Source organism: Nelumbo lutea, chromosome 6 (genome assembly GCF_056320005.1).
Source record: "Nelumbo lutea isolate HS-2025 chromosome 6, American lotus-T2T, whole genome shotgun sequence".
NCBI lineage: Eukaryota > Viridiplantae > Streptophyta > Magnoliopsida > Proteales > Nelumbonaceae > Nelumbo > Nelumbo lutea.
In genome coordinates, this window is record NC_142689.1 from 39,123,233 (window position 1) to 39,135,593 (window position 12,361).

Below are 12,361 nucleotides of genomic sequence, written 5' to 3' on the forward strand. Positions count from 1 at the left end.
CGGCCAAAAGAAGCCTAAAGGATGCCAAATCGCTTTCATCACTAAGGCACCCTGGCCAACCTCCCAATAGCTCAACCAAAAGAAGCCTAAGGGATGCCAAATTGTTTTCAGCATAAGGCACCTAGGACGGCTTCCTAGAAGCTCGGCCCAAAAGAAGCCTAAGGGATGCCAAATCGCTTTCAGCACCAAGGCACCTAGGCCGACCTCCCAACAGCTCAAGGACTCCAAACCGTTTTCGACACTAAGACACCCAGGCCACCTCCCAACAGCTCAAGGCACCTACTCTTCATCACTTCCCTACAACTCTTCGTCGACATCATCATCCCCCTCTCCCTCTTTTGCGCTGGCTACCCCCTCTTCTTCATCAGGAGTCAAAGGCTCCTGATCAACCTGCACGGCCAACTCATCCGGGACGTCATTAATAGAGAATGTGCCGAAGTCAAAATCAGGGTGCAAAGTCTTCAAGTAGCGGCAACAAAACTTAAATCCCCTCTTCATTGTGCGGACTGCATCATCAACCTTCTCCTAGGCGTACTCGGGGGAACGACGAAAACGCTCAACAGCCGCAATCTTAGCTCTGCAAATATCCTCGGTGTATTTTGTCTGCCTCTCCTCCACTTGGCGTTCCTAGGCAACACTGGTCTCCCTGGACTCATTCAGCTCGCGCTACATCTCGTTGCTCATGTTGATGAATCATTGATGGTCTTCTTCAGCACCGAGCTGGATCCCCTACATCTGAGAATGTAGAGTGTCAATGTTCCCCTACAGCTCGCGCCTCTCTCTCCGGCCTGAGGTAACTTGATCCAGCAGAAGCAGGCCCATAGTATTCGCCTACTAGAAGAAGAAGAGTATACTTAGCGCAAGAGTTATAGAATAAGAGAATAGAAGTTATAGAAAGATAAGAAACGAACCTGGAGGATGCACCAAGTTATCTTGGCGCCGACCTCAGTAGGATCCAAGCTACTATAATATTGCACGTCCTCGAGGAGGAGCATACCTCTCCCCATCCGAAGAGCTACATGGGGATCATTAAGGTGGTCGAGCATTGAAACGATGTTCGAGACGAAGCAGGGTATGTTGGATGGATAAGGACCGGTAGGATGCTCCTCTTGGCCAACCTAAAAGGGAGAAGTGGCAAGATCCACTAGGAACTGATATTCATTGGATTGCCGCCTCCCTCAAGGTTTTGAAGACATTCAGAGCAAATGCTACTGACCTTGCCTCAGCACTGGCCGAGGTACCCTCCATCGACGAGTGCTCAGCCTTCCTCTTCTTCTTGGACGCTTTCTTCTTCGATGTAGCCAAAATAGACTCCATACTCACCATATCTGAAAGAAACAAGGGAGACGGTTAGCCGAGCTAAAATTAAATTCCATAGGTACAAAAGGCAAGTTGGCTGACCTACCTACGCGGCTCAGGCTGGCCCGAATAAGCATATACTCGGCCAGAAAGTTTTCTACTTGAAACTTTCAATGCGCGAGGCATTGTACCTCAAGTCGTAACTTTTCATTGAACTCAACACTTAATTTTCGGCAATCCTTCCTCCATACAATTGAAGGAAGGGGAAAACCATCAGATGGATGGCCGAACCATACTAGATGGCGGGGTGAAATTTCAAAAATTTTCTTTTACCCTTATGGGAATCGTATTCCTAGTTTTAGGAAAACTGCATTTTACAAGGATTGTTCTTGTACCGAACCGGACCAGATCTGAAACCAAAATGAAGGGATAAGTATACTTGATACGGAATCCAAGTGTAGCTCCCAAAGTGGTAGTTCACAACCCAAAGATGGTACCAAAACCAGCTTCCACTGAAGATGGCGTAGCTTAGGTTGAAGCCGACTCAACAACACAGTACTTTAGCAAGAACTATAATCTAACAGCTTCGGTCGAGCAAGGGAGGTGAGCACGGATTGAATCTGATTTTTCTTGCAAAAATCAGAAACCAAGACTTATCAAGATCAGTCACAAGATGGAGAACGAACTAGGGTTTTGGGCAGCAAGAGTAGAAGGAGAAAACTGAGAGTAGATGTGTTGAACTGGAACAGTTCGCCCTCCTCCATTTATAAGCCTTAAGGATCAGCATTCGTAATCCAATTGGGAGGAGTCTAATCCAAATCTTTATTTGGATCTAGACTCTTTAAGTGGATAAGACTTATCCTCTTATCCTAATTGCTGATCCAAACCCATATCCATACCCATATTCGCCCATGTCACATGACTGTTGTCATGTGACCACTTGATTAATCTAATTAATCTTGGACTTTAGGCCCATTAAGTGGCTCATGACACTAATTAGTTTCTGGCCCATTTGGCTCTCTTTGTATGGCATGGGACCCCAACAATGGCCTCACATAAGCCCATATGGTTTTGGCCCAACTTCTATGAAAAAGCCTAGCCGAATTCGCTGTGAAGTACAGTGAACCCTGAGTCCATCAATATGGGCTCTTAATGGATCCAACATTTACACTAAATGATCCTTGAGTCCAACCATCCTATGAAGGCCTAAGGATAATGGACTTAAGTGAGATATATCCCATTAGGTAAAACAGCCCTAAATGGTCTCTTACACTTAACCTCCCAACCCTTAATGATCAACCACTGCCCGATAGGGAATGACTTCTCCCCTGGCTGCAAGGTGCAGTGTTACACTCTCTGCTCGAATGGGTCCCGGGAATTAAAACATTTTTGCAAACCTTTTTCTTAAAAACATAATATATATTATCATATAAATATATTTTGCAAAACAAATCTCAAACAAGTTTGAAATCGACTGCCGGCAGTTTTGGTTTCCATTAGAGTGCAGTCTCGATCATTCACTTTGCCCGACAAAGAGGCTGATCCTTTCACTATGATCACCCGCTCGAGTGAATTCTCAAACTGCCCCAACATACATAGGTTTTGACCCCCAAAGGATCTCACTGATTGGCACATCAAAGACATCCCAATCCGACACCCAGTGCAACACCATAATCAAGTCTAGGGGTTATGTGTAACTTTCCAGTTTTGCCCACCAGTCTCCAAGGTCCAGGACATAATTGGAAATTGGTTCAGGTTCAGTGTTTCAAACAAACACGCACTGCATGTGCTTTGGGTCTAACCTTGGAAGCTGAGATAGGTTACCCCAACCTTCTTGGCAGCACATCAATGTCAACCTTGGCATGATAAACTTCCCCAAATATAACATGAATGTCAACCTTCTTGGCAGCACATCGTGTCTAAACTAACACGAGTCTCATAAGTGTCCAGTTTAAGGGTAATTACACAGAAACACACCAACTATAACATGAATCAATTGTGTACTTTTATTCACTTACAATAAATGGATATGTACATCAATCTAATTGGAACTAAGGGCATACACTGTCTAACAACAGAGTCCATGTTCTAGCTGGTACTATGAGAAAGGAAGTACTTGTTCTTCTAGTATTTTACCATTGAGGGACAGCCGTCCAAGAGCTTGTAGCCGCAGCGGAAGGGAAGATAAAAACCGTAGAGAACATGGGGAACTTTCTTCATGACAAACAACCCAGAAAAAATGTCTAAATATAAGGGGAAGTTGTGGTGATGGCATAGGGAAATCAAACCTACCAAAAGTTCGGACCGCATTAGGATGAAGTTGACCTAAAGAGACTCCATAGTATGAAAGTACAACAGGATAAAAAAGATGTAAGGGAAAATGGAGGCCGACGATCAGCGCCCTCAAAGACACATACCTCGTCTTGGTCGTGACTCCAGGGAAAATGATTAGGGTCGGATGAATAAAATCGAACTCACTAGGAATCTGATAAACGGTGTACAGCTCGACTATTCGTTCTCCCGATAGCTCGGAATGACTGAATGGAGACTCCGCCTCTTGGGCCTCCACCTAGGCCTTTGGCTGAAATGTTGAGGTCTCGGCCTGAGAACCCTCTTGGTCTCACGATGAACTCCTCCCTCTAACCCATGGAAAATAAAATGACCTACCCTCGGAAGGACCAATAAACAATAGCTACTCACCAGTTGACGGGGATAGGAAAACCGACACCGGCGAAGAACAAGATTGCGGTAGGCGGACAGACAGCAACACCTTGACCGAGTTCTCCTCTGATCAGTCACCCTCTTCCTCAGAGAAAACCCCAGAAACAGTGTGAGTGGGACCTCAGTGGGGACCCACTATTTATAGTCTACTGGGAAGAAAGATCAACAACTGAGGCTCTTTTGAATTTTGAATCTTCTGCGCCTATTGAGCGCACCCCTTTTTGAAATTTAAAATTTTGAATTCTGTCGTAGTCTCGCCTATTTTTGAACTGAATCAAGAAAGTGAGCCAAGCGACCTATGAACCAAGCCGGACCAATTATGATACTGAGAGCTACTCCCTTCGCTGAGCAAACACTGGCTCGGCAGTGGGAGGAAATTTATGAGAGGTAAAAGTACCTCAGCCTGATCACCTCGGTGCTGAGTGGGCTGATCACCTCGACAGGTCGGCTAGAAGCTCCTCACAGGGCCGGCCTAAAAGTACCTCAGCCTGGCCGACTTGAGGGAACCTCCGACTAAGGAGCGACCTACCTTGGGGATAGGCCCAGGTAAGGAAAGTACTATCAGTGACCTACAAGGCACGCTTGCTGACTTGTCACATATATCCATTGCCAGATCGAGTCCTCTGGAGTATTAATGAGTCGACCATTAGGCTGGCCTACTCACATCACGCGCATCAAGACCAATCGGATGGACCTTAACCCTCTGCGCAGATTACGTAACCGATATCATTACTCCCCCCGAATTAACGGAAACGGCTCTACGAGAACCTGAGATCCATTACCAAGTCCTTGAGTACTCACACCTATATAAAAGCCTCATTTCTACCTGAAGAGGTATGCGCGATTAAGCTCTCGCATACTCTAACCACTTAAAGCATTCTAAGAAATCCTCGCTGACTTAAGCATCGGAGTGCCCATCCTAGGTAAGACAACCCGAGCACTCTAACTCTCTTCTTTTGTAGAATTATACAGCTCGGCCAACCTTAGCTCGACCATCTTAGCTCAACCACCGATTACAAGCATTTGATTAGGCGTCTGAGTCGTCTTCCACGTGAGAGCTATCAGATCATGCTACATTACATTCTACCTGTTTGATCCTTGGTCTATGAGGAATCCACTACCACGTGAGAGCTATCTGAGTCGTTTTGTGACATTTCCTTTCTAGACTTTTATGTAACAGATGCGTTTTATGCCAAACTTGATCATGTTTCAATGGTTTATAATGTCTTGTTTAGGAAAAAAACAAACTAGACCAAAGCAGAAAGCCTAAATCTAGCTTTCAATTTTGGACTTTGAAAAGCTCAAAAGCCAAAGCTTATCCAAAGACACCTATATTAATAGTTTATTACCAATTTTCTCATTTTCACCATAAAAGCACCAACTTTTCCCATGGTATACTTGTAATATTATCATATTATGATGTCCATATATGTCAATTTAACAAATAAATAGGTTTATTGTCAAATTATAGGTCAAAAGTATAGTAGACAATTATAATAGGGTCTTATTGGGTCTAACCCGGACCAGACCCAACCCATTGACATATACTGATGTAAGAGTTGAAGAGTCAAAATTGGAATTTTATAAAATTTTATGTATTTATGTATTTTTGGACGGTAGGGGATATTTTTGTCATTTTTCAATTTTCTGTGGGGTCCATTGGTAGGGTTTAATTTGTATATTTATAGTTTGTTTATGTTTAAAATTTCAAAGTCATTGCATAAGTAGGATTAGAGTTATTGAGTCTTCTTTCAATTCAAATAGGATATTGACAACTTAGTTCGAGTCCTACTAGGCTTATTGAGTCTAATAGTTTGACTCTGAAGACTATTATGAGTCTAACAGTTTGACTCTTAGGATTATTATGAGTTTAGAGTCTATAAATATGTATGGACGTTTTACACAAAGGCAATGAAGTTTATTGAGTTTTCTTCAGCTTATTCTAGCTATGGTGAGTGATTCCCATGCCCTAGAGTGATTCCAAGTATTTTCTCTCTTCTTTCTCTCCCTATTTTCTCTCTTATTCCTTCAAGAAACCAATACAGCCGTCAACAGCCATAAAATTTTGATCCAAGAAGACCACTCACATTCTCTAAGGACTAGAACTGAGCTGGTCCTACATAAGTTGGTATCAGAGCTAATGGTTTATTCACTATGTTCTCACAAAGTGACCAATTCTAGAGGCCTAGGGTATCTTCTAAACAATCTTACAGGTCTAGAATCAATGATGATAGGAATTCTGAACCATATGAAGGGCCTTTGGTTGACTTATTTGAGAAGATGGTCGAAGAAAACAGATCTAATAATGTTGGATACGGGAGCAAGGTTTTCAAACATGTTAGAAGAGAAAGGGAAATACCAGATTTCAAAGGAGATGATGATCCGCAAACATTCTTTGATTGGGTTGCTGAACTTAGAAGAATATTTTGATTGGCATGATACGCTTGACAAACAAAGGATTAAATTTATGCGCATGAAGTTGACGGGTCATGCTAAAGTATGGTGGAGAACTCTTGAGCAACGACTAGAAAATAAAGGCGATAATCTAATTAGTACATGGGCAGAGATGAAGAAGTGTTTGCAAGAAAAGTACATCCCACTAGACTTCCATGATGATCTATATACGGAGTTGACTAATTCCGAGCAAAAGAAGAAGCAATAGGTTACAACAAAGAACTTGAAGTCAATGGCAAGAAGGTATAAAGTTGAAAAGAAAGTAGATGATTCCTTGCACGTTGATGCCTATCCTATAGCTGAAGTTGAGGGTGAAGCTAAAGAAGAAGAAGCTCAAGCTAGAGAAATTGTAGATGTTAAAAATCAAGAGGGTGCATGCCAAGAAAAAACAATAATTGTTGGAGTTTCCAACACCCATGATCAGCCTGAGGTTAATGGTCAAGAAGAAATAGAAGTGAAGCAAGTTAAAGAAATTCAGGTGCAAGATACAAATGTGTTGATTGCAGTAGATCCTAGTGCAGAAAAATGTGACTTTACATTACAAGTTCAACTAGAACTAATTCAAGAATTACAACCTGACATAGCAGAAGTCCCACCAACATCAACAATGGAAGGAGTCCTAAAGTTTGTTGAAGAATCAACGATAGCAAAACACGTAGAGATGGTGATTCCTAAGCCAGAAGTTGAAGGAAAAGTTCCAAATGTTGCAGTCGAGAATTTGGATAAGGGGAAGATTCATCACAAAGGCTGGTTGATGAATTAAGTGTTCAAGAAACTAATGTTATTGATTATTTAACAAAGATGGTTATGGAAGGCAGTGTTTCAGAAATACATTTCTTTCAAGATCCTTTTCTAGTTCTATGTGTGGCCTCTACTCTACAGTCCAAGCATGTAGCTGTGGGAAGTCCTCCTTTTGTAATTTGGGCATATCAACTTTTCATCCTCAAGTTCTTCAAAACTCGAGGACAAGTTTTTTTTTAACCGGGGGAGAATGATGCAGGATCTGAAGAGTCAAAATTAGAATTTTATGTATTTTATATGTTTGGACAGTAGGGGTATTTTTGTCATTTTACAATTTTCTGTGGGGTCCATTGAAAGGGTTTAATTTGTGTAGTTATAGTTTGACTCCTAGGATTATCATGAGTTTAGAGTCTATAAATATGTATGGACGTTTTACACAGGCAATGAAGTTTATTGAGTTTTCTTTGGCTTATGCTAGCTATGGTGAGTGACTCCTATGCCCTAGAGTGATTCTAGGCACCCTGTGAGTGATTCCAGGTATTCTTCTCTCCCTATTTTCTCCCTTATTCCTTCCAGAAACGATTACAGCCATCAACAGCCATGGTTTCAAATGTCGCTAATGTCGCCCAACATATGTCGATGTCGAGGCTCACTGACATGAAAGTGGATGGTAATATAAAAATTACATTATGTCGGTCGACATTTCCTATATTTCGGAAATGTCGATCAAATCGGTCCAAATAACCAAAAAAAGTTACAGTTTTTCCTATTATGTCGACAAAATGTCAACTAATGTACATTAAAAATATAATATATTAGTATATAATATTAATATAGATTATTCCATTAATAATTTATATTTAATATTTCAAATAAAATATTTATAAAAAGAATTAACAAAATATAAAAACAAAAGAATAAATTAATTACTTTATAATATAAAACATAAAATATTTTTCAAGTAATAAAATATTAACTAGTTAGTATTTTTTAAAATATTTATTAAAATCAGAAATGTTTATTAAAATTTATAATAAACCATATTCTACATTTAATATAAAAAATCAGAATAAATTTATTAAATTTTATACTAAATCATAATTTATTATAAATTTAGTATTAAAAATCATAATAAATTCATTAAGTTTTATAAGAAATCAGAATTTATCATAATCTTAATACTACAAAAAGGAGAATCAGTTTATTAAATTTATAATAAAACATAATATATTATAACTTTAATATTTAAAAATCAGAATAAATGTATTTCTATTTACTAGTGTGAAATAAATATATTAGAATTTATAATAAATCAGAATTAAAAATATGAAAAGAAAATATCTGATAACCTTGTAAAAACATCAAAATGCATAATAAATCAGTAAATCGTCATTTACTAATTTGTTGTTGATCTTAGTTTCTTAGCTTTATATAATGGTTGGGAATAAGATAATAGTCTAGAAATATGTATTAATGCTTCTTTTATCATTTTACAAAATATCTTTGCATATTTCCACAATGTCTCTAATTTTTACAATATTTCCCCACGACATTTCTGACATATGTCCTATCTTTTGGTAAGCAACATTTCCGTCGACATCGACATTTTAAACCTTGTCAACAGCCATAAAATTCTGATCCAAGAAGACCATTGACATTCTCTAAGGACTAGAACTGAGCTGGTCATACATCACATTCCTACCCACTACAACCTTTATATGAGACTAAGTTTTGGTAATCTAATCTTTAAAGTAAAGCTGGTTCCTAATATCAGATTTGGGCATTTAGCAAAGCAGCCCCGAAACAAAGTTCCAATATCTCTTTTTTATTTTGATTGGTAACATTAACTTTCATTAATTAAGAATTTCAGATATGTAAGAAGGATAAGAGGACCTTCTGGGCATAATGATTCCTTCACAAAGCCATCAGAAAATATGACCCAATCAAAATGCAATCAATGTCTAACCAACACTTTGTGTAGATGGTGAGTTTCTCTGAGACTTGCTTTCTGGCACAGTTTTGCTTTTCTTCCTAGGATACTTGATACAATGTTTTACATTATTCAGTCTTAAACTAAGATGATATGAAGAGAAGGTAACAAGGGGATGCTACATGATTATCCAAGATCAGAAAATAAAAACCATATTCTGTGAATGTACTCTAAGTTTGAAATACAAATTAAATAAAAAGGACAGTTCCCAAACATTTGGAATAGAATAGATGTGGATACAACAGCCCACATGTTGATATTGGCATGCAAAAACTGATTCATGGCATGCAAATTTACGCAGCCATAAAATCCAAGATAATTGAAAAATGCATTTCCTTACCTATGCAAAGCTGGGTCATGTGAAAGTTTCCCTCTTGCTCTAAACCAGAAATTCAAGCTGCAAGACAGTTAAATTTTCACTGAAGAAAATGGTGTATATAAAAGGAAAACTTGGATTTCTTCTGAAGATTCATCACTGATACACTTGGAAACAGTATATGAGAGTAATGAAAAATACCAGAACTAACCTTGGTCGGGATTTAGTCTGATTGGTAGAATTATTTGGTTCACAGAACCTAATCTCTATGGGCCAAGGGATAAATTTTCTGATGGCCACTTTATTGCGGTAGCTCCTGTTATTTTTTATTCAGTTGTTAGGACCTGTTTAAATAACACAGGGAATAGGGCAAATCTTTGATCGTTTTGTCTACAGAAGCAAGGGAAATTCATATCAAAACATCAAACAAGGACCACACATCATTGATATTGATTACAAAATTAATCTTGCAAGCCATCATAATAATAGAAGACTAGGGCCATGTTTGGGAGTGCTTAAAAATAAGTGCTTATTCAAAATAAATGCTTATTTGGGCCATTAAGCACTTATTGGTATTTGGGAAATAAGCCTGAAATAAGTTCCATTAAGCACTTATTAGATGTGCATGTCACATCATAAATTTATGTGTTAAAGATTCTTTAAATATTATTTCACATCATGTTCCTAAAATTAGAAATTGAATTATGTATGTTATAAGTTCTGGTACAAGAAAACAAGAATTTAAATATTTATGTCAAAAATATGGTCTAAAATATAGAAATTTAATTAAATGTTCAATATGGTTGGAATTCCACCTATTCTATGTAAGAGAGTTGTATTTCATACAAAGATGTTCTTAATAATTTTTATAATGAGAAAATACCCCATGATTATATAACTGATGATGATCGGAAAATTGCAATTTTTATAAAAGATTTTTTATTTATGATACAACTAATGAATTTTTGGGTTTTTATTACCTAACTTCTTGTACTTTTGTTAATCATTTATTTATGATTAGTGAATATTTTTCAAAATATAGAAGTAATTTAAAATTTCATAATATTATTAACACAATGGAAGATAAATTTAAAAAATATTGGAAAAATATTTATCCTCTATATCGCTTAGCTACCATATTAGATCATAGGATTAGAAAAGATGGTTTAGATGTTACACTTGAATCTTATTGTGAAAACATGAGAACTGAAATTGGAACAAAATCTCAATTATAAGGACATTAAAGAACTTGTACAATTACAACTTCCACTTTTGAGACATCTAGTTCTGGTAATAGAAGAGAAAAATTTTAATCTTTAAAAAACAAAAGGCAAAAATCAGCTACTACTTCATCATTAAGTTCACTTATTGAACTTAATTTTTCTAATTTAACTGATTCCCTCAACTCGGAGGAATTAAATAATTTTGATATTTTAGCTTGGTGGAGTGAACATGGAAAAAAATATCCAGTTCCTGTCGCCAATGGCACGTGGTCTACTAACCCCCCCAGTGTCTACAGTTCCATCAGAGTCTTGTTTTAGTGCAGGTACTAGGGTACTAGACAATAAGAGAAACTACATGAACAATGAAAGCCTAGAGATGTGTATTGGCTTAAAGGATTGGTTGGATGCTGAGGATAGACTACAAGATCAAGGGGGATATAACACTTCACTTGATATTCAACCAAAAGCAGATGATGTAGATTAGGGTCAAGGAGATTAAGGTGGTTCATGAAGAAAATAATGAAGTCAATATTTTTTGTATACTCACTAATTGTATAACATTTTTAAAATTATTGTTAATTTTATTTAAAAGTTGTTACTTGTTATTTTTTTCAATACCATTGTAAATTTTTATATTCAATTTTACTATATTGTTTTTTATATTTTATTCCATTTCCAATATTCCATTGTATCTATTCAATTTATTTTTTACTTTGCATTCATTAAATTCAAATAAAATAAAACTTCTAACATTTTCTTTTCGATTCGTTGTTTATTTTGTATTTTGTTAAGTATTTTTGTTAAATTTTTATTTTTCCAAAGTTCATATTATCTTTAGAGTTTACTTAGCAAAAAATGAAAAGAATAACAAAAAACAAAAAAAAGACTGGCTCAGCTCAGCCCAAGCCCACGGCCCAGGCTGCTCATGCTGGGCCTAACGTTTTAGGGGTTCCAAGCCAAACAAGCACGACCCACTTAGGCCCACATGCTAGCTCAACATGGCCCACTAAGGCACGGGTGGCCCATAGAATCATGTCGTGTTGGCACAACATGACCCACTTTACACCTCTACCCTAACCAAAATCTTAATTATAAAAATGACAAAAATACCCCTAGACCCAAACTTCCAACAAAGTAACTCAAAAACAACAATTTGGGATCCTACTAAAAAAACACACAAATACATAATACATTCACATTTCTCTCTTTCTTTTCCTTTTTTCCTTTTCTTTTTCCTTCTTTTTTGGGCTCATCATTCTCGCCTTGTTAAAAAGAGCTCAACCCCGTGCAAGCAACAATTTTAGCAACCATGCACATGTCTCTATAATGGGCCCCATTTCGAGTGTTGGTAACTCGAACATCTTCTACACCTACTTGTTCGAACTCATTGGAGCTGTTGGCTTTTTGTGCTTGTCTTTTATCCACCTTTGAAAGAGTATTATATTCAGCGTACTTGGGAAGTAGGGTAATTAAGTAATTAGGTGTTTAGAATAAGGACACTCCAGTCCACTTTCTCTTTTTTATAATTACGGGCATACTTGTACTTTTCATTCACTTAAATATTAATATAAAGATGAGTCGACTGCTATGAGGAGATTAAGTCATTCTAAACTCTCA

At 37.6% G+C, this 12,361-nt stretch overlaps 1 protein-coding gene across 50 annotated transcripts in view; it reads right to left on the reverse strand.

Moving 5' to 3' along the window:
* Positions 1-12,361, reverse strand: part of LOC148848656 (acyl-CoA hydrolase 2-like) — a 126,560-nt gene that overhangs the window by 40,692 nt on the left and 73,507 nt on the right. For 36 of the 50 annotated variants that reach the window (XR_016101192.1, XR_016101186.1, XR_016101193.1 and 33 more), the window contains 2 exons: positions 9,733-9,837; positions 9,546-9,602 (listed from right to left, as the gene is read on the reverse strand). Coding sequence is in view for 40 of the 50 variants with exons in the window: in XM_088951730.1 (XP_088807856.1) it covers positions 9,546-9,602; positions 9,733-9,837 (162 nt within the window). In the remaining 10 variants the exon portion in view is untranslated. The remainder of the gene's footprint in view (positions 1-9,545; positions 9,603-9,732; positions 9,838-12,361) is intronic. The other 14 variants (XR_016101189.1, XM_088951740.1, XM_088951749.1 and 11 more) reach the window with 1 other exon arrangement.